Below are 24,206 nucleotides of genomic sequence, written 5' to 3' on the forward strand. Positions count from 1 at the left end.
AGATCAACTCTTAATGAAATGTCAACTACACTGTCTGTTTTAGTCATGTACAGTGGGTACGGAAAGTATTCAGACCCCCTTAAATTTTAGAGGCTAAAATCATTTAAGTTCTTTTTTTCCCCTCATCAATGTACACACAGCACCCCATATTGACAGAAAAACACAGCATTGTTGACATTTTTGCAGATTTATTAAAAAAAAACCTGAAATAACACATGAGCCTATGTATTCAGACCCTTTTCTCAGTATTTAGTAGAAGCACCCTTTTGATCTAATACAGCCATGAGTCTTTTTGGGAAAGATGCAACAAGTTTTTCACACCTGGATTTGGGGATCCTCTGCCATTTCTACTTGCAGATCCTCTCCAATTCTGTCAGGTTGGATGGTAAACGTTGGTGGACAGCCGTTTTTAGGTCTCTCCAGAGATGCTCAATTGGGTTTAAGTCAGCTCTGGCTGGGCCATTCAGGAACAGTCACAGAGTTGTGAACCCACTCCTTTTCACTCCCACTCGTTACTTTCGCTGTGTGCTTAGGGTCATTGTCTTGTTGGAAGGTAAACCTTCTGCCCAGTCTGAGGTCCTGAGCACTCTGGAGAAGGTTGTTGTCCATAATATCCCTTTACTTGGCCATTCATCTTTCCCTCGATTGCAACCAGTCGTCTTGTCCCTGCAGCTGAAACACCCCCACAGCATGATGCTGCCACCACCATGCTTCACTGTTTGGACTGTATTGGACAGGTGATGAGCAGTGCCTGGTCTCATCAGACCAGAAAAACTTATTTCTCACTATCTTGGCGTCCTCCATGCGGGCTTTCATGTGTCTTGCTCTGAGGAGAGGCTTCCGTCGGGCCACTCTGCCATAAAGCCCCGACTGGTGGGGGACTGCAGTGATGTTTGACTTTCTATAACTTTCTCCAATCTACCGAATGCATCTCTGGAGCTCAGCCACAGTGATCTTTGGGTTCTTCTTTACCTCTCTCACCAAGGCTCTTCTCTCCTGATAGCTCAGTTTGGCTGGACAGCCAGCTCTGAGAGGCTTCTGGTCGTCCCAGCCGTCTTCCATTTAAGGATTATAGTGGCCACTGTGCTCTTAGGAACCTTAAGTGCAGCAGAACATTTTTTGTAACCTTGGTGTTATCTGTGCCTTGCCACAGTTCTGTCTCTGAGTTCTTTAGGCAGTTCCTTTGACCTCATGATTCTCATTTTCTCTGACATGCATTGTGAGCTGTAAGGTCTTATATAGACAGGTGTGTGGCTTTCCTAATCAAGTCCAATCAGTATAATCAAACACAGCTGGACTTAAATGAAGGTGTAGAACCATCCTAAGGATGATTAGAATAAATGGACAGCACCTAAGTTAAATATACAGTATAAGTGTCATGGCAAAGGGTCTGAATACTTAGAATCATGTGATATTTTAGTTTTTCTTTTTTAATAAATCTGCAAAAATGTCAACAATTCTGTGTTTTTTTTGTCACAAAAAAAACGTGTGTACGTTAACGAGAAAAAAATGAACTTAATTGATTTTGGCAAATGGCTGCAATATAACAAAAAGGAAAAAATTTAAGGGGGTCTGAATACTTTCCATATCCACTGTATATATTGTTAATCAAGAATTCTTGACCCTGCAAACATTTTTATTAATGAGCAAAAAATGACTTACTAGAACTGATATCAATCAGAATAACAATTAGACATTTACAAAGATTATACTCCTGCCAACTTGGCTATTAGCAGACAATTAAAACTGACTGGAGTAACTAAAAATATATCAAAGTAATACATTTTAACAAAAAGATGATTTTATTCAGGAGAAGATGATAGAATTACCATCTGGATCTGGCACGGATCACTTTCCCATTGCAGATGGAGCAACAGAACAGAGCCTCTGCTAACATCATGAACCACCCCTATACACACACACACACACACACACATTGGCTGGCACATTGGTTGGCTCTAGCGTGATAGGGAATACTAAAACTCATGGTTATCAAGAGAAGACTAATTACTCAAGCACAGCTAATAAGGAAAGTCTGGGTACTATCCAGTCACTGTGGGAATAATACCATGGCACCTTTAAGAGAATGTCGTGTTCCTTTTGCATGCAGGGTTAATAAGACATGGCCTGATTAATACTCAGAAGAAAACAGATATAACACTGTGTGGGAAGTATATAATATATTATATAATGATAAATGCATCAGTGTTCGCATTAGTGTTCACGATGCCATAATGAACTGTCCTATTTAAAACCCACCTTAACATTAGTTCTTTTAAATTGGTTTTGGTATTTATGGCTCTCCCTGTGTGCAGGTTTGAAATCAACCAAACAATCAATTAATGATGAACATACTGTAACTTTATGAAGGGAACTTATCGTTGAATGGCCAAAAGTTACACTTGCTAGTGGGTTTTTTTTTTTTTTTTTTTTTTTTTTAGATGTACAGGGTTGTTGTCATGCTGAATGGGGTTTACACTATTATTATGAATTATTAATTATGCAGATACATTATTACTATATGCATTTAACACTATACACATTATTACCATTACATAACATAACATTACAAAATGAAACTATGAGCCAGTAATAAACTGTATGGCAAATGAAATGCAATTCTCATCACAGCACGTAAAGACAGTATTCTTCACAAAGCTATCCTGCTAAAAGATCAAACAACATAAAAGCTACTGAAGGTCTTGCTTTACAGTGTCTAATAACTTCTGCATGTCAGTAATGAAAAAAAAACTCCTATTTGTGTATTCTGTTCCATGTTTCTTTAACACATGGTTGCATTTTAATCTATCAAAGAATCTTTTCTACAGTTAACCAGCACTAATGAATTGTCAAAGACTAGGCTTTAAAACAGATGCTTTCCTAACAGAAGGTATGTGAAAATAAGCCAGACAAGGATTTTGTGAAATAGACTCAAGGCTTCAATAACGATATTTCATTCATTAAACCCACTGTCACTCACTCTCACTGTCATGAAAGTTTCTAAAACCTTGGTATGTTCATGCTTTTTTTTATATAAATAAAGCAGTGAACCATGGAGGGACTCACATGCACAGTCTGAAGCATTGTTTCCTATACAAGCCAACTGAGCTAATAAAGTGATGTAGTCAGTAGTGTCTGTGAAGATTCACCTTTACAGGGATTGCCAAGGACTGCTATGATGAATGTGTGTCTGTCTGAGTGTGCGCATTATATCATGGTTTTAAATAATGAGCCTTGCCATAGTAACTGAAAATCCACGATGCTGTGACATGCTTTATTACAGACAGCTCGAGCATCTCATCCTCTACGAATGCCTCTTAACAGCACGAAAAAACAAGACTGCAAAACAATGTGTACTGTATGAATGCATACGATGTTACCTCCATATTGTTTTGTGCAGAAACTATATGTGTACCTTTATGCACAGAATGTATAGGTATTGAAATCAGTGGAGGAGTTGACAACATAATTAACAGCCCGGTCACTGATTTCAATATTAAACAAAAAGGTGCCAGCAGATAATGTAGTTAAAATTAAGTAAACTAAGATTTTTAAACTAGGATGATAATTTGCTTGGCATAGTTGTAATGTAATTCATTTGCACAGTCCAATTTTAGCTTATCTATGTTCTAGGGTGTTTAGCAACTTGCACATTTTAGTGGGAAATTGAAGACAGGTCTGGCATTTTACAACCTATAAGATGAATAATGATTCATGTCTTACAAGCGTTCATATTGTTCATGCTGCAGTGCATTACATTTCCAAATACAGCACCAGAAAAACACTCACTCACCCACTCACTCACTCACTCATCGTCTGTACCGCTTTATCCTGTGAGCAGGGTCGCGGGGGCCCTGGGCCTATCCCAGGGGACTTACGGCATGAGGGCAATCCATCACACATACACATACACACACCACACACACACACAGTATGTACAGTACCTTCATTTACACACTATGGGCAATTTGAAAACGCTAATGAATGAAGTTAGGACTAAATAGCTGTGTGATCATAGGAAAACCACTTGTTCATGAGATGGCTTCAGGGTTATGGTCTGGGGTTGACTCAGTTGGTTAAGTCTAGGCTCAGCAATGTTACGTGGTCATCACATCAATGCATTTTTTCTTCCCAAATGGCGAAAAGAAAATCCCAAAAGAACAAATCCAAGATTAATTAGGTTCAAAAATCGATAGATAGATAGATAGATAGATAGATAGATAGATAGATAGATAGATAGATAGATAGATAGCAGCTGTGCTTTACTGTATCAAAACCAGTGAGCTGCATAAGATGATAAAATGATCTCAAGGAGGCAGCTATCCATACACGAGTGTTCACATGTCCTTATTAATGTTCTTAAAGCTCAAAACTGACAAGATGATTGCATTTAAAACTCACTGAACATTCACCCAGTTATTGTTTCTCCTTTCTCTATGTCTGTTTCTCACTAGACTGAACAGAATAATCAAACTGTCACCATTTATCCTTTTAGCTCTCTTTAAACCTAACATCTGTAGCACATGACAGTACCTTCACCACCATGACTGTCTGAAAAGATGCTCACCAGCTGCTTGGCAGCACATTTGATGGGTTGAACATATGGAGAAGGGAATTTTCAGTTTGATCATGCATAGCTTCATATCATTACCATGCATTCATTATCCTGAATAGACTAAATGTTTATTATCTTATATACTGCACCGACCTGAGATTCAATAAATGTTATATGTTATACAGAACTGTGAGTTACTTTAACATTTTACACTAACAGCATTTACGCTCTTATCCAGAGTGACTTACAGACATGCCTTGACATCTCTATCAATAAACACATCCTGATTCTGGTTCATTAGGTTACTGACTTAGACTACCTTCAGTACAAAACAATAATGGGAAAGGTTTTTTTTTTTGTTTTCATTAACTTAAGTGCTTAAGCTCATTCTGTCAGTGGCTCAGCTGTTTATCTAGAGGAAGTTTATTTCACCATCTAGCTGCCAGAACAGGAGACAGTCTTGGTACCTGTCTTTCTTGTACCCTGAGACATGGTGGGACGAATTAACAAATGATAAATACTATATTAAAACCCTTACTATTAGACTAAATAAGGCAATACAATACTAAGTTATAAGTGAACTGAAGGCCACAGAATACACTGCAATGTATTTTATGTTCTATCCCTTTACCAGTTCTGTTCAAGTTCTGACTGAAAAAGTTGAAAACCATAATACTTATAACAATATAATAGTTCTCTTTCTGTATAATCTATATAAAATACTAAGTTTTCTTATGCATAAATAGCTTCTGTTGTACTGGTTAGTTTCCTATGTTCTGGTCACTTTTTATATTTCTGAAGCACATTCAACATATTCGACACATCCTGGTTAAAAAGCTGCACTGCTTAATTAATTTCATTTAAATTGAAATATTATTTAAATGCTTCATTAATTTTAAAAGCCGGATTAAAATATAAAAAATGCCATAAATAAGTTTAATGTCTATCCAGTATAATTACTGATAAAAGCAATTCTTATTAAGTATTAAAGATAATCTTAAGACTTGCCTCGCTTTTTAATATGGAGCAGCTGAAACAGGTAATGTAGCCCTTCAACAATCATCTCAAACTAGTCATTAAAATGACGTAGACATTTTGGAACTACAGTATACTGTATATAAGCAGACATATTATGCAAAATTCACTGTTTAGTCAATTTAAATATTCAGCTGGGTCTTTAGGGGGTGTATAAAACCAAAACAATGTAAGGGAAAAAACATTCTCTGCTTTTTGTCATTTTTTCTATTTTTCTATTGGCCAATTGGACACCCCCATCACCAAACCCCACCCCCCATTGTGACCCCATATAAGAAGAAATTATTGCTGGTACGGCCATCAATTGTTGCTCAGTCAATTTCATATGCATTTCAAGTAATCAATTATGGAAAATGGCAATCAATTTTAATCATTAAAAAATTGCATGTTTTTTTTTCTACACACCCGGGGAATTGCTAAAAAAAAAATAGCACCAATAAAGTCTAGGGGAATGCACAAAGGTACAGTATAATACAATTACGCTCCCCGATGTGGGTGATACAAGTAAACCATCAATAAAACGAGCATGTTATGCAAAAAATCTGTCAGATGGAGTAGTGTTCTATTGTACTGTAAATAATAAGTGTCCTACAATAACCATGTACTTTTGCTTCGACAGTGTTGTATATATACACAGAGTCAGCCTAAATATCTATACACACTTTAACAGCTGTTATCTATGCCCTTTTTTAAACCTCAAATTGAATTATGGCAGCAGTGTGTAGTGTTATGTTTCTGTGAGCACAATAAGTGCAAAAGCATTTTACTGTGTGGTTAAAGCGATTATTAATCATTCATTGTTCATCAAATGATTTACTCAAACCTATAATCAATTATGGCGTGGTTACAGACTCCCACCACTTAAAGATCCCCCCACCCAGCTCTGGGGGTTTGTGGCCCAAGAGGAGCTCATTTACACCGACACTTAAGCAGCGGATTCAGAAGAGAAGTAAGACAGAGGAAGTTTGATTTATGAATAAAATGCATTATCTAAGGGGCCTTTTGGCATCAGCATTAACAGACAGACTTAGGGGTGTGTGTCTGAGACCTATTTTGGCTTATTAAAGAAATTTGGGATCTTTAAATTTGTAGTCAATTAAAAAAAAGGGGGTTTATTTATGTCTGACTCTTTTTTAAGATCCCACATGACTCCAGGGCTGGGTGTGCTATTATTACTGTTTCCTTTTTCATTGTAAAAACGAAATTAAACGCATTGTACTGCCTTTTACACTGACTGGTTGTCACGGTGGATAATTTCTTTCTGTATTCTACTACAACATTTATTATGACTGGCAAACTTCCAAATGTACTCACTAGCTAAGTCCAAATGCATTAAGGCAAGGAAAAGAGTTTAGTCCTACATTATATACAATGTTTCATTTTATGCAAGATTGTTCGAAAGCTTGGGTCAGAGTGTAGGGTCAGCTGATATGGTTAGGGTCAGTGATTAAAGGCCTCTTGGTGGGAGCTTGTCTCCTCATTGATCTGTTCTTTAATGTTTGCACCTGCTCTCAGGTCAGCCCTTGATTAGTTTTCTTTTTATTACCTGAGTATTTCTCTCTTTCATCCTGAAGTCGCACTCAGGCAACAGCTTACTCATCTGATAATGAGGCCGATTTCTATATTCCTGAGTAAACCTGCTTTTTGCTTTGTGACTGTTTTATTCTGGTGATGGATCTGCCTGCTTGGAAATTACACTAAGATTATTGGTTTCCCCTTTAATAAAGAACATGTTTGTGTAATTGTCATGCCTCATCATTGCACTGTGTGTTTTATTTGCTTATTTATTCAATATTTTCATAATGAAGTTTGATGTCTGATTTAGGTTGTAATCTTAAAAAAAAACTGCAACTTTGTTTATGGATTATTTTCATTCATCTGTACTTAGGTGTTAGGAGATGTTTTACAGTAGATATAGTTTCAAGGACACTCTTTTACTAGATGGAGGTATACAGTAGCTGAATATGAATTTCTTTTCAGTGCCATAGGAGCTACAGTACACAGTAATAGTGATATCTGTACTATTCGTATTCAGCATGTACAGTGACTGGATGTCACAGTAGACACTGTGCCTAATAAGCTTGATTAAGGAAATTATTTTATTCATATTAAAGATCCAGTTGATCCTGGTGAAATATTAAAATAATTTAAAATATATTATTTTAATAAGTTAAAGCTGTTTATAAAACCAGACACAAATGTTGTGTAAGTACTTATTAAGTCAGTGTTTTCTCACACTTTTAAATACTATAACAAGTTACTGTAGGTAACTATTAGTCAGTGATGTACTGTAGTTAGTATTGTGCAGTGGGTTGGCCTTCTCCTCGTTTGGTGAAGGATATGATGTAGAATAATACAATACGATATGATGTAGGCCTCAATGAACTGTAATGATAGCTTAAGCTCAGTGCATAAAAAAGTGGTTCTAAAACCATTTTAAGGAAAGTTTTAGAAACTTTTAGTCCATTAAGAAAAAGCACATAAAGTAGTTAAATGAATAAATAGAAGTTCTACCTGTATGGACACATCACTGTAGGACCCACCAATGACTCCGGAGATGGCAAGAGGAACATCGTCATGAATGGCATAGGATCCATCTGGACATGTGTACTCACTGTCATCCACTTTGGTCAGAACAGCCCGCACAAATTCCAGTGACTGCTCCAGTGCGTACGTGTCCTTTGAACATGTGTCCAGAATGTGAGCACCCAGCGTGACACCAGGCAAGATCCGATTATCTCTATTGATCTCATCCAGTGCCAGCAGCATGGCCTCCAGTCTTTGTATCCCTCTTTGGGCATTGATGCGACCACAGTCCTCTGCTCCTTCACCCTTCTGATGTACTGGAAAGAGTCCTCCGATCACCAAATCCCCCTCTATAATGATCTCCTTCTTGTTGATGTCAGCGCTATAGCCAGATGCTTCGAGAGCCTGCGGGCTCTTAGCCACAAGCAGCAGCAGCAAGTAGAAATAAAGTGGCCAGGAATGTCCTTGAACACGGAGGCACAGGAACCTCCCAGCCATTGTGGCCAAATACACCAGGAATCTCTGAGTATTTTTTCTTCTTTTGTCCTTTTCTCTGTCCAGAGAGTGGAGCAGTGCTTGAGGATGTTTATGGTCAGGCACAGGTGAGATCCCGCATCAGTGACAACTCCAGCTCATTGATTCTGCACCTGTCTGGGAGTGTAGGTTCAAACAGAGAGAGATGAGACTAAAGGACAAAGTGTTAAAGAACAGAAGCAGAGCTACTGTATTAAACATAGCTGTGAGATTAAGAGGATAGTGGAGACTCGAAATAGTCTAATTTCATCCCAGTTTGAAAGAATTTGTTCAGCATTAATTAGCAAAACCTCATTGAAAACTCGATTTAAAAAGTAAACATTTAGGAACTTTGGTACATACAGTATGGTACTTTTTAAAAGAATTAATCCATGGTAAATTTAAGATAGATAAATAAAATAAAACTCCCATCGATTCATTATTCAGTGAGAAATACACAGTATGATATGTGTTGAAGTGGGTTATGGACATTGTGGCATATTTAAATAATAATAACAATAATAATAATAATAATAATAATAATAATAGTTTATTATTATTATTCATATTCTTAATCTCCTTCTTCTTATTATTCACTTTTGACAAAGAAAAATAACCAGTCCACCTTGAATATTTAGCTTTATTATAAGTACTTTGCATCCATGACAAAGACTGTCAAAAGTGAATAATAAGAAGAAAACAATGTACCTATTATTATTTTTATTTTATTTTTTATTATTATTTTTTTATTTTTTATTATTTATTTTTGACAAACTGTCATAGATGCAAAGTGCCGATGCAAAAGCTAAATAAAAATATTTGGAACATCAAAAAAACACTATTTCCCTATTATAACCCTAGGTGTTCGGAAGATTTAAAAAAAAAACTTTTTTAGCGTATCCCCATAAAATGCAGTCTAAGATTCAAACTAAGATTTGAATACAGTTCTATCTTGTAAACAGATAAGGGAAAATCAAACTTCATGCCTGTGTTAAGTTATTTTTGGTAAACTTAGAGACTGCGTACAAGGAAAAGACACCTGATAAGTTACCCACTATAAAATCTAATGTTAGATCACTGAAGCCTTGGGATTGTTCTGCAGCTGGTACTCCAGGAAAAATATAGATGGCATCATAAATTCTGCTGTGTGTGTGTGTGTGTGTGTGCAGCCTAAAATCTGGCAAAAGGTTAAGACCTGCTAATAGATGAATTCTTTACTAACAAGGTACTCTTACTAATACTACATTTAACAGAACTGGGGAAAAAAACATGATTTCAGGTTCATCTCAGGTTCTAGGCTGGAACCTACAGTACATGTAAAAAATGTAGTCTGAACTGAAGATGTGCAAACTTAAAAATACATAAAAGAGCATGAAATGTGCTTCATGGAAAAATGGATCAAAGTCCCTCTACAAGTGTTTCAAATAAAACTGAAAGAAGAAAAATAATACGTAAATAAAATATTACAGGAAGAGGCTCACTGCTCTTATTTAATAGATTGTCATATACTGACCAAGTTTGTTTTTATCCAGCTCTTTAGCAAGCTTTAAAATACCCCAAATGTAAATCATTGTTTTGATTTTACATATGCACACTGTTTAGAGTTTTGGACTGGCAGTTTCTAACACATTCAAAGATGTCTTATGTCACATATCTGTCACTTTTTAGAATTACTAATTACATTACAAAATTACTGTAATTAAAAAGTAATTAGCTACAATACAGCATTACTGTACTTTCTGATAAAAGGAACTAGTTAGAGTACTTTTTCATTGCAGAAAATGAAAACTCCTTTGTGATTCCCCATGCATGTTGTTTTAGTCAAGACCTTTATAATTATTCTACCATCATCACTCAGCAAAGTTTGGCCCATAATCTGTTAACTACTAATCCCCCTATCTCACCTACGCGGGGTGGCCGTAAGTTCAGTTCATCATGATTCACCGCAAGTTTTGGCGCCGTGATTAGATTTCCGCATTCCCGCGTGTCGGTCCTCGCATAGTCAAACCGCATAGGTGAGATAGGGGTATAACAGCAGGAATACAGTAACAGAGAGAGGCGGGTTATCTGGGGCGGGGCTTGTAGGACGACTTTCACACACACACGCACACTAGCGGATTGGGAATGACTGCTGTCTGGCTCACGGATTACATAAATTGTCTGAATAATGGATTATTATATATATTTTTTTCTAAACTATATAACACATTAGATTACTAATTACATCAAAAAAGTAATCCAAGAACTCTAACGTGTTACTTTGTAACACGTTACAGCCAACACTGCATATCTGATTCTGGTTATCATTTACCTTCACTCCACACAAACCGAACAACATTCGAAAGAAAGGGTGTGTCCGAGGGAGACAAAGGTTGAGACGTGCTGTATGACGTGCCGTACATCTTCATCTTTGTGAGAACTAGCCATGGACTCATTAGGGTTTTCTCCCTACCCTTTGTTTCCATGGAAACTTGTCAGGCAAGAGAGAGAAAAAGAGAGAAAAGGGGGGAGAGAACGATGGTTGAGCAGAGGATGAGAAGGCCAATCTGGTCAATGAACACAGAAGTGAAGTCCACTGGGGATTCTGGGATGCCTTGTGAAAATTGCCTGTATCATTCTGCAGCATGCATCTTCTGACCTGTCTCTCTGAATGGCTCATATATACACCTCCATTCAGAATTTTAAACAGGATATGAGCCCAGTGCGTCCACAAAATGGATTTACAGGATAATACTCAATTTAGTAATCCCTTTCCAAAGTAGAAAGAGGCATTTATATTTTCCTTGAAAAATGTTTGCGCTTTAACAGTGCACTTTTCTCTGAAAACCCTGAAATCCTTCTGTCAGCTCTTATTGTGTACACAAAATGCAATTACCAGAAAAGCAACATTGTTGAGAAGTGTTAAAAAGATAAATAATACCCTAGAAGACAGACATGTATATCTAACACAAAGATCTAAGCATTATGCTACACCTCTATACTTATATCAGTATGATTCTCCCCAGCCACAAGGATGGCTTTATACAAATTCTAGAGCATATTTTTGGTATTGGGGAATACCGTGCATGTACTGTACAGTATGTGTTTAGTGGGAATCTAATACTTTAAGATTATCATTAGGAAATAAAATGCAATGAATAAATCCCTTATAGCAATAGTAACAACAACCAGTGTATACGTATAAGGCATTAAACCGATTGGCCATTTACAGAAGACTCCAAGTGCAGTACCGTAATGAGCCTCTTATCCACAGGCAAACATTTTAAAGAACGCTATAAGTCTGTAAATGAAGCTTCAGGCTGGGGAGTCCTCCGCAGTGTTTCTCCAACATGCAGAATGTTGGAAAAAATTATTTGTTGAGACACAATCATTCACCAACACCACTTGCACGTTACAGGAACTCAGCTTGGTGTTGTTGCTTCCTCCCCTGTACTGTCCTGACCTCACTTCAAGATATTTCCACATACCTGGGCCGTTAAGAAAGTTCCTGGGAGGCCAGGACTAAAAAATACAGCAGTATCCAGGCATTAGTAAAACACTGGGATAAGTGCATTAATGTAGAAGAGGATTATATTCAGAAATAACATTAGTTTCTACTCGCAGAACTATGTTCCTTTATTCTGTAAAAGTCTAGGTTTAAATGCTCCTTGCACTTACAAATACGAAAAAGAAAAAAAATTGATGTGCCTGTCAGCACAGCTTTCTTAAAACAGGATGTAACAGGATGTAGCCATGGTGCATAACAAACATTTTGAAACCATCTATGGAATTTATTGCAATTATAATTATATTACCAATAATTTTAAAATCTTTTATAGGGTGCACCATTTAATCGCCACATCTGTATATTCCGTTTTACCAGATGACAATTTTGATCAAATTACAGTCTGGTTCCTCTCAGGGTTCCTTCCTATTGCCATCTCAGGGAATTTTTTCTCACCACCGTAGCCCTTGGCTTGCTCATCAGAGCCAATCTGATGATTTTAATTCATACATATTTTCTCACATTTAATACGCATTTACATAAAGTCTTTAAAGCTGTTCTGTGACAATGGCCATTGCTAAAAGTGCTATACAAATAAAACTGAATTGAATTGATTGAATTATGTTTATCAGCTGTCCAGACTATCCCAAGCAGATCATAGGGAAAAGCTCATTCACTCACTCATCGTCTATCATCTCAGGAGACTTAGGGCATGAGATGGGGTACACCCTGATTAGGGTGCCAATCTATCACAGGGCGCACATACACACACACACACACACACACTTACACATTCATTCACCCACTACAGGCAATTTGTGAATGACAATTAGTCTAATCTGCATGTTTTTGGACTATGGGAGGAAACCGGGATACCCTGAGGAAACCCACCAAACGCAGGGAGAACATTCAAACTCCATCCACTCAGAGATGGGAATTGAACCTGGCCGAAAATCGAATCTGGACCCTGGAGATACAAGGCGACAGTGCTTACCACTAAGCCACCGTGCTGCCATAGAAAAAAGCTTCAGGAGAAAAAGATAAAAGCAACCTAAAACTGCAATTCAGGTGTGGGAGTCCAAAGTGCTAATCTGTTTAGTATTTTCTTCTCTAGTTTAATTAAGAAGGAGGCATTTATATGATGACGAACTTTTATAAATGCATGCTAAATGTAATGCATGAAATATTGCTTAGAATGTGCATGAATATCATATTGAATATCAAACTCAAATTGCCACCCTGTAGGAACCTTTGCACTGGCATTTTACCTGATGTCACCATCACCAAACCCTTAAAATCATTACTTTAATTTACTTTAAAATTGTATGAATGTCCACACCTGAGTTCCATTTAGCATTAAACATGTATAAAATTTCAGTTCATAAAAAATTAAAGCTCTTTTCAGTTCCAGAAACATTGAACTTGTCAACTTAAGCTGAACCGAACCACAGCAGCCACAGCGGACCATCCATTTGATTAACCACAGGTTTTATGCAGGTTGTGCATCCTAATGTAACCATCCCATTTTTATCCCGGCTTGGGACAAGCACTAGGGGTACCATGAAACCTCAGTGATTGGGAGTACCGGCACTGGCTGGGAAATGATCCTGGATCATCCACGTGACAGGCAAAAAGCCTACTGTTGAACCACTAATACACTGAGTAAAGCCCGACAGTGTAAAATAAATGAATACATGAATAAATGCTACATTTGCATGTCCAAGTCCAGCTGCCAGGACACATAATATATTCACTAGTTAAATCCTTTTCCCCCCTACAGGCCTTGTGATTTATCTTTATAGTCTTTCTGTGACATAAAAAGTAAAAGCAGTATTTTAATCATAAACCTGGTAAAACATTGAACCGTGTACTACTGTACCAACTTTTATGACATATTTAAAAAATATATAAGTTGGGACACTTTAAAACTGTGAAATAGACTCAGTAATGATTTGGTATGCTGATCTTTAAAAATGAGGTCATGGTATTTGGAGAGCTATCAAAATGAAGATAATATTCATTCTATGGAGAGAAGACTGGAGTAGTGTTTGACTGGCAGTGTTTTTTGATCTTAACAAATATATTAAATGAATTGCTCATGATATATTTTATTACCATATTTTGAAGGAGCCCAGTAAAAACGTCAGAGTGCACTAGTACTAAATACACAAAAATAGAAGTCTTTTTCTACACAATTAAATAAGAGCTGACGCCTACACTAAGTGCTCAGGACCATTAGGATGGTTTTGGACCTTAAGAACATAGATAAAGTTTCATCAACATAAATATTATCACTGTGCAAGATGAGTCTCCTTGACATAGTGTTGAATGATTCGGCAGTGGAGTGGGCACTAAAGGCCATGGATTTTTCCCCTGCCACATCATAACCCTATTCATTATTCATTCTCCAATCACCAAAGACCTATGAACCACTTCATGCAGGGCTTTCCTTTGCTCTTAAATAAATTAGAGAAACCATGAAACATTAAATTAGGGGCATTTATGTTTAAATACCTTTAACCTTTTTGAAATAATTTGGTGACTTATTTATTTGATTGTGTATATATATATATATATATATAGAGAGAGAGAGTTATAAATATGCAAAAATCTAAGGAAAATTTTCAAACAAACTTTCTTGATGCCAATTGTTATTTGTGGTAACAGACACATATAATCGTTGGAATAAACAGAGTTAAACAGGATTCCTCACTGATGCTGTGATTGTTAGATGTGGCAGGGTTTATGGAGAAATGTACACAAAAACATTGTTTGCAGTATAACACTATACGCCAATCAGCAATAATATTAACACAATATAACATTAACACATTGACATTGATTATCAATTATATACCAGTAAACTGGAGACGGAATCATGTGCATGCAAGGCTTGTCTGCGGGGACCAAAGGGCAGCCCATCTGGTCCGATCCCTGATAAAAATCCAATACAGCACAAATTGCCAAAAAAGTCAATGCTTTTTACAATAGAAATGATTCAGAGCACTCAGTGCAAAGAGACCCTGCAGGCAAAGAGCCTAAAGCTGCCGACCCAGCCTCTAAATTGCTTAGATCCCAATCCGATCAAGCACCCACGGGATTTGTTGGACAAACAAGTCCGACTCACAGCACCCAAAGGATCTGCTCCCAACATCCTGCCGCCGGACACAACAGTACTCCCAGGAGTCCCTGCGGGAAGGCCAGAGCCACCCCAGGGACACAATGGGAACCCAAAATCTACTGTAGGTGGTTTTAATGTTAATGTTATGGCTAATCGCTGTATCATTATATAAAGTAAGCAGATTTTCCATCTCAATTCTCGAGAGCCTGGGCTCTGGTTATTCAGGTTAGAGTTTTGCATTTTTACTTCATGTCCATATGGGTTTCTTTCCCTATTCTCTGGTTTTCTCTTATATCCGAAAAAACATACATGAATATATTTTTTTCTTTTTAAGTATTTGTAAATTTTTTTAATGCTTTGGACTTCCACTCTAAATAAATTTTAAATGTGTTTGCAGTGTGTTTGGGAATCATTAAGGTAATAGCAAAGCAAAGTTTTTACCATTCACCCCAAAAAATAAATAAATAAGTAATAAATAAAAAATTATTAAATAATAAATAAGTCTCCCAAAAAGTACATCAAATCAAATAATTCTTATATTTCATTTTCTTCTAACTTCTACACTTTTACTGTTTGTTGTAATTTACCCCTACATCAGAACAGAGCCACCAGCATGACTTACTGAAACTTGCCGACAGGCATCAGCATGCTTCTCACAGCTCTTCTTCTGACAGACTGTTACCCTTATAAATTATTTATCTCTCAACCAAACAAAAAAAAAAATCTTTCTATTTTAATGACTCCTTCCAAACAAGGATGTAACTAGATTTCTTCTAGTCCCTTAAGAATTTAAGCTTTAACTATTGTTCATTGCATGGATGCAATATTTGTTGCTGTTTATTAATTTTTCTTCTTTAGCTTGTACAATCATTAATCTGTTCAGTAAAGACTTTATCTCAGTCCTGGTGGACCTGTCATTATCCTGAGTTGGGAATACACCTGCAATCAGACACTTTCTGTAGCTCTCATTGGGACTTCTGCACCACAGGTAGTTTGGCCAACTAGTCATGAGCAAATTCCAAACAACTATCTCAGGTTTAATTAATGCCTTTTCCAGACTGCATTTCAGCTCTTCACGCATTTGTCCGATTGTATTTGGATCAGGGCTTAAATACGGTCACTTCAATCTAGTCAAAGGTTTTGTTCTTATCCATTATTGGGTGTTATTATCCTGTTGGAGAACCCATGACCTGCCACTGAGACTGATCTCTCTGACACTGGACAATGTGTTTTGCTCAGGAATGCCTTGATAGCCTTGAAGTTTCATGGTACCCTGCACAGATTCAAGACTCCCTGGGCCAGACACAGCAAAACAGAACATAACAGTATGTTTCATAGTAGGTACAGTGTTCTTTTCTTTAAAAGCTTTATTTTTGCATCTATGAACATACAGCTTATGTGAGTTGCCATCAGGCTCCTCACTTAGTCTTATGCGTCCAAAAGACATCCTTCCGGAAACAATGTGCCGTGTCAATATGCATTTCAGCAAATTCCAGTCTTTCTTTTTTATGATTTGCTTTAAACAGCGGAGTCCTCCTCGGTCGTCTTATATTAAGTGTACTGTTGTTCAAACAATGAAGGATAGTGTGAGCGGACACTGATGCATTTTGAGCTTGGAGTTCAGCCTGAATTTCTTTGGAAGTTGTGTCTGGTTCTTTGATTACCATTTATGTCCTTCTGCTCAATTTGATGTCTATTCTCTTGCGCCGTGTCCAGGGAGGTTACTACAGTCATAAGAACCCTAAACATCTTAATAACATTAACAGCTGTAGTCACAGAAATCTTAGACTGCTGGTAAACATTAACATGCTTGTTGATCTTTTTCTTTTTGATCTTCTCAGACATCCCACTCCTTTGGTTCTCTTCTCCATGATACCAAACACCAGAGTGACAACTTTTTACCATTTACATGGGCTGACTGACTGATTGCAAGATTAAAGACACATATGATGTGTCAAGTTTTAAACATCACTATGGTCAAATTATTATTATTTATAATTATTATTTATAATTACTGTATTTCAGTGGCCATTGTGGGTTTATCTTTCTTTAATGGAAGCCTGTAGAATTTATTTAATATATTGCATATAAAAAATCTAGTTCTGTTTGACACTTGTCTTTCATAATATTCCTTTTCACACAAGCCGCTGACTTTATGTTCCGAAGTGTGCGTGAGGGTATTTGCAATTACCCTCTTATACAGCTATTTATTTGTTAAATTCCACCAATAAAGCATGTGATTTAATGAGTAAATGAATTATTAAGTTGAACTGTGTGCTGCTGGCAGACTGGTGCTGAATGGATGAAGTGTCTCAATAAAAGTCCATCCAGCCATCATAAAAAAACAAAAATACTGGCAGCCTTTCTGAAAAGATGAAATGCAGGCATTATTAATACTTTTGTTCTTGTTCTTGTTATTTTTCATTCATAGTAATTTTGCGGTTTACATGCATTTCACAAATAAACACTAAGAGGCTGTCCTGATCTTGCGTAGTACCACAGTACTGTACATGCTCACTAACACACAAAAGCGTATATTTTAAAAATATAACACACACACTAAATGAGATATGGCCTTTGAGAACTGCTCAGCTCTGTGCCTCTCTCATTGAGAATTTTGTTTTAACCAACTGGTTTATGAAAAAGCCCAAGACATGTGATAAGTATGCCACAAGGAGTTAACCTGATTAAGATGACTTAGTTTACACAATTTGTGCTATTATTGTAGGAACGCTGAATTATTTATAAGTGCATGCTGCATTATTTATACTTACTTCTCTAGTTTTATGAGGAAATCTCTTTATGTCTTAAACCCCACGTGCAAAATGCGGTTTTATTGACACGTTAGTTTGGCAAGTTTTTTTCGTGAACTATTTGGGCTAAAAGATGGCCATAGACTTAGGATAATTTTTCTTTCAGCTAGATGTAGATGGATGTAGCATTCTGTATAGGATGTAAAGCATTTTTTTCCTAATAAGATTAAAAACACTTTTTAGATTCTTATTGTAAATGCTATTCAGGCATGTAATATTTAAAACATCTTAATAACTGTTATACTTTAGCTATTGGTCCCTTTCCACACTGCAACAATACACAAAGTTTCATTGCAATGCTATTCTTTTAGATGTGACAACCTTGACCTGATCCCAACGATCGGGAGCGAGTCAATGGCCACTGATTAAGCAACATAATTTTTCCCAGCTTGTAAGCAGACAGAGACAGTGGGAGAGCAATTCAACTGTGGACGGTGGGTTTAAACTGGCCTTGCAATGTGATCACAAGTATGTCAAAGAATAACCAATTAGATGATGGGAGGGAATTTTTTCGGACAAGAAAGGACCAACCAGAACAGAAACAATCATCACAAAGGCCACTCTAGACAAGGACATTTTTTATCGATGGAAAATTCTTAGGGTGAAAAAATGTGTTTCAGCTACGTACATAATAACTCAAATTGGCACCACAGTTTTTAGATTTTACTTGAATTTAGATTTTTTTTTACATTTCTTAGCTTACTCTAATGCTTCAGACATTTAAAACAATTAGCGCTGATACTGATTTTATAATTACTGATTAATTGTTGAAAAAAGGTAATTAATGGTTAATACTGTAGTTCAGGTTTATTATTAAGTTACTCAATAAGATTTTAAGCAGCTAATTGACTTATGCAGCTTAATTTGCATTAATGGACAAAACCACACCAGCAAAAGATCAATCAACAGCATAACACACCAGAAACCCGCACAATAGAAGTCATCATTCAAGCCTGCACCTTTTTCTTGATGAAAATGTGGTTAAGGATGTCTTATCTGACCATATTATCTCCTACACATTTCTGTGCCTGTTTTTCTATTATTTAGTTTTTTGTTTTATTGCATCACTGCACTTTCGAATGTGCAGATCATATTTTAATGATGCTTTTATATGGTGTCTATTGGCAATCTGAACACCCCTTGCTCTGGTACTCTCAGCACCTAAAGAACAGCTGCTCTTCTGATTTTCCCTGCATAAACACACACTTCTACAGATGTCATCGCTTTTAACCACAATTTCCAGTTTTCCTATTTGCTTATGTTTTTATAGATGCCACTATAGTCACTGTTCCTAATAAACCTCTTTCATATGTTTCCCCGAAACAAACTCTCTTTAAAGTCATGAAGATCTTTTGCTCTTGCCATCTTGATACAAAATTAAGATCAATGTTCTACATTGTGCATTTTTCCATTGGTCACAGTTTGATGGTAATTGCTTAATCATACCATGCAACACATCTGTCTGGAAGCATATTTATTTATTTATTTATTTATTTATTTATTCATCTATTCAGGCTTTTCCTTTAATTCCTCAACCATCTGGAGCACCTGATTCAGATGCAGTGATTAAAATACTTGCAACTTACTCATGATATTGCTGACTAACCTCAGGAGCCACTAATCTTCTCTGTCACACCTTATCTTGGTCTCTCAAGACTCTGTGCCTTAAGATTTGTGGCTGTTGACATGACAGAAAAGCTGCTCCATGCCATCATTAAACTCTTCCTTGTTGGAATCAGTCATCCAGGTTATGCCTTGATGTCAGTCAGTTCTCAGAAGAGACATGTTCCTCTCAGATAAAGAGTCCCTCTTACATGCAGTGTGTGATAACACTTTTGACCACATGCACAGATAAGCTTATATCCAAGTAGCCAGCTTAAAAGATTAAAAAGAGCCTCTCTTCCTAAGGAAACCCATGCATGCGCGCGCACACACACACACACACACACACACACACACACACACACACACAAACACACAAACAAACAAACAAACAAAAACAAATACACATATGCACACACGACTACAAGTATCTGCTGTGCTGGTGATTTTTATTAGGACCAAAGGGGTTTGGCATTTCACAACGGGATAAGAGAATGTTCTGCAGCTGTAGTGAAGTTCTAAATTATTTACACTAAAGAATCCATGCTCTCTACTGCTGCTTCTTTTAGTGTTAAAACTACAGCCTTTAGCCTATATATGCTGTAACAAGAAGAATTATACTGTTTGCCCATTCATATTTACCTTGATGACAATAGTGCAGAAAATCTTTCATCTAATGATATGCTGTTTTGTTGTATTTTAGCCTCACATATGTTACATTATTAAAAATTAATGCTGAGTGCCAACATCTGTTCCCTTTATGGTGTTTCCTGTTACTCATTTCGTGCTACACACAAACACACACAGATAATGATACAACTCTGATGCACTTGTTTAGACACTCCTAGGTGTCAGAGCTTATAGCATGATGACGATACAACAAGAGCATGACATACTGTAGTTTTATCAGTTTTTTACCTAGATTTAAAGGGTATTTATCTCTCAAAGGTTCAGAGTGAGCACGTCCTGCTTATGTTGTGGAAACTCTTTCGATAGTGGATTTTGAGTTCTGGATAAGAAGGCTGGGCTGATTGCGTGAGAGACGTATGGAAAATTTTTCACTGAAGACATCTATATAAATATTACGAATAATGTAAATAATAATTGCATTTGAAAAACATTGTCTATACTGATGTGAACAACGATGTGAATTACTTTGAACAAAAGTGTTTAATTTTTAGCAATTACATTTTTTTTATTATTATTGTATACATTAGTTCAGTAAGAGACAAGCATAACACCTTGGTCTAAATGACACCTAAAGGTTTGGACATTGGCGCACCCAAAAGACCAGTAAGAGGTTGTATACTAGTGATATTAGTGTGTGTGTGATGGCATCAGTTTCTCTGTTTAATCTTGAAATCACTATTCGCATGCCACAGAAAAGCAGCTCCTTGGCTCCTTTGCACGTGTGCATTCTGACATCAACTAAAACCTGAGCTAAGAAGCTATGTTCAATCTTTTTAATAATAATAATAATAATAATAATAATAATAATAATAGTAATAATAATAATAATAATAATAAAACGTCAGGAGCATGCTGCTTTCTAAATTCCTAAATAATTTCTATTGAAATCACGAGACAGAGGAATTTCAGAAGAGAACAGTCTTACCTGATGCTTGTGTCACATGGGAAGATCTCGAAGAGGTGGCTTTCAGGGAGATGTGCTCTTTGTGTGTGTGTGTGTGTGTGTGTGTGTGTCCTGCGACTCCTCGGTGATGCTCAGCTTCAGGCTGGGTATGGAAATGTGCGCGTGGAGCTGTCCACGGTGCTGAACAGTCTCTCAGTCCTCAGCCCTGCGTGCACGCGCGCCTAGGAATAACACTGGCGAACACGTCGAGCGCGTGAACATTCACAAATGAGGCTGGTACAAAGTCGTGTCAAGCAACTTCTGCTAAAATCCTCCAAACAAAAAGAAAACTAACTGATAAATCTTTCCAGGCTGATGTCTTTGCGCGCGCGCCAAGGGGGCAAATAACGCCTGAGTGCGCGCGCAAACTCTGGACGTCTCCGTGGCCACGGACAATGCAATATGACCTAACTAGATAAATAAGTCTAATAAAACAAGGCACACATCCACCCGCTCAGACTGGACCTTGGTGGCAGAGCGGAAATGTTCCTCTGGAAGCTCGCGCGCTGAAATGCTCTACTGATGCGTCTCGCGCTTCCTCGCGTCTTGTCTCTGAGCCACGGTCCAGAGCGCGTGGGTTTTGTTAACACAGCTCAGGCACGAGCGCATTCAGGCACGAGCGCATTTAGAACCTCGCCGAGAGATCGTGTTCCCGTCGCACTTTGGGATGCGGGACAAGTTTGGACATGGTGCTGATGGAGATGAGGCGGGAAAAAAGGCGCGAGCTCCCGTGAGGCACGAGCCTAGGTCAGCTCTAGTTAATTATTCCCACTTCCTGTTGTTCCTGTGACAGGCTGTATAATGCAGACTGTAAATCCAACCTCAGGACCCTGACCTTATGAGATCTACTGTGGTGACTTATAATCCAAATGGAAGAAAGCATCTACTGGAAGTGCACATGGAAAGGCATACTATGCAATGGCTGCTTGCACACAACTTGAACCAGAAACATAAGAAGAATGAAGCTTCGTTTTGTATAAAATGTTTTAAAAGCTCTCTGTAATGGGAAAAGGTCTAAAGAGTTAACTGTATGTTTACTGTATAGCTGTCCATCAGCACACCCACAGGCCACTTTAATAGGAAAAAAATGTACACCTGTTCATTCACATAATTATCCAATCAATCAATAAATCAATTTTAAGCCTGTGGCAGGGGGGGGAGGCATGATCTGATCCCAGTGACTTTTGACCAAATATGGATGGGATGTTGGTGACAAATAGGCTTGTTCAGTGGTTTCAGGAACACTTTATCTCCTGGAATTTTCACACACAAATTTATACACAATGGTGTGAAAAACAAAAGCATTTAATGAATGGCAGGTCTCTATGTGAAAAAGAAAGTCTTAGTGATGAGAAAAGACAAAGAGAAATGGGCAGACTGGTTTCAAGCTGACATGAAGGTTAATGTAACTTACATAACCAAACCACACTGGTGAGCAGATAATCATAGCAGAACACACACGAGAGCTTTAACAGCAAAAGAACATGTCATATTCCAAGAGGAACAGATCATTTAGACTATAGTGGGCAAATTCTGTAGAGAAAAAAAAAACGATTATAGATTGTAAAATGAGAAGGTGACATTGGTGTGAATGAGTAAGTGTAAATGTGTTCCTAATATAATGCTTGCTGTGTATAAGTCAGTGAAAGAATAACAGGTGTTGCAGTGTGTTTGTTAAAATACAACACTGTTAAATTCCGTAATTGCAGGTGTCATCTATGCAAATGGATAAATATTTATTCATTTATTTCAGTAGCAAAAGGGTTGCAGTAAATCTGGAGTCTATTTCCAAGAATACAGTGTGTGAGGTAGGAAAACATCCTGGATGAGATGGCGGTTCATCACAGGGCACACACACTTTCACACCTAGGTACAATTTGGAATCACCAGGGGAGAGAGCATCTGGCACGACACACAGACATAACCTGAGATCAAAATATAACCAGGGATCATAGAGCAAGAATCCTACCCTGTAACACCACGCTGGGCAAATATAGAGAATATTTTAAATAAATCTCCCATGCACCCTGTCATAATGTTTGGTACATATGATGTATACATTGTGCAAAGTCCAAAAAAACATTTTCCTGACATCAATTTCCGAAATTGTAAAGACCTTTTTAGTTTAATTGGTACATCTACATTTATTTGAAATACATCAATATTTGATGAATTTTTCATCATAAAGTATAACCACAAAAATTAAAGGTTTTTAAAAGATTAGACATTCCATGGAGGTTGGTGACATTTGTGGGGAACTGTAACATTTCCTTTATTTGGAACATTTCACCGATTATGTTTTTGTAATAACTTTGTGTGTTTAAAGCCCATGTTGCCAAAAAAAGGCAAGTTTTACAACTTTTCTTATTTATAACTTTTATTACTTACCGTGCTTGTTTGCAACAGTACTTCCCCAGGTCTCCCAGTGGTGATGGATTTTACATACCCGCGAATCAATTTCACATGACAATGCCTGTTTTATTGTATTTGTGTTTTAAGTTTAAATTGAGCTCTTACTAAACTCTTTTGTACAAAATGCATCAATCTGCCTTCATTCAATAAAACATGTAGTTACTTTAACACTTTGGAGTTAGAATTCAAATTGTAAACGTAGCTGAACAGGCAGTGATGGAAGAGCACCCGCTGATAAAACCACCAGGCCTTTTCAACCTATTGCTTTTCCTATGCATATAAGCCGCCGCTGATTACGCATTCATTAGATATGAATCCCACTGAGGCAGGCTGTTGGGTAATGATGTAAATATTGATTATAGTTGGAAGTCAACATTCATGTCATCCACCAGGAGGATTGAGATGAACTGCTGCTTCTCAGTGATGGAGAGCTGCACTAAGGAAAATGGAGGTGTGTGTGAGCTCATACTGAGACATAATACTGGTCTGTCAATGCCCCTAGCATACAGCTA

At 37.3% G+C, this 24,206-nt stretch overlaps 1 protein-coding gene across 1 annotated transcript in view; it reads right to left on the bottom strand.

Annotated features, from left to right (window-relative positions):
• grm2a (glutamate receptor, metabotropic 2a) overlaps positions 1 to 21,345 on the bottom strand; it is a 42,633-nt gene extending 21,288 nt beyond the window's left edge. Inside the window, exons 1-2 of the mRNA XM_053499490.1 lie at positions 21,265 to 21,345; positions 8,105 to 8,767 (exon numbers count right to left, since the gene is read on the bottom strand). Of these exons, the coding sequence (XP_053355465.1) occupies positions 8,105 to 8,614 (510 nt within the window). The 5' untranslated portion in view covers positions 8,615 to 8,767; positions 21,265 to 21,345. The remainder of the gene's footprint in view (positions 1 to 8,104; positions 8,768 to 21,264) is intronic.
• Positions 21,346 to 24,206: the final 2,861 nt, after the last annotated feature.

Source organism: Clarias gariepinus, chromosome 6 (genome assembly GCF_024256425.1).
Source record: "Clarias gariepinus isolate MV-2021 ecotype Netherlands chromosome 6, CGAR_prim_01v2, whole genome shotgun sequence".
Lineage (NCBI taxonomy): Eukaryota > Metazoa > Chordata > Actinopteri > Siluriformes > Clariidae > Clarias > Clarias gariepinus.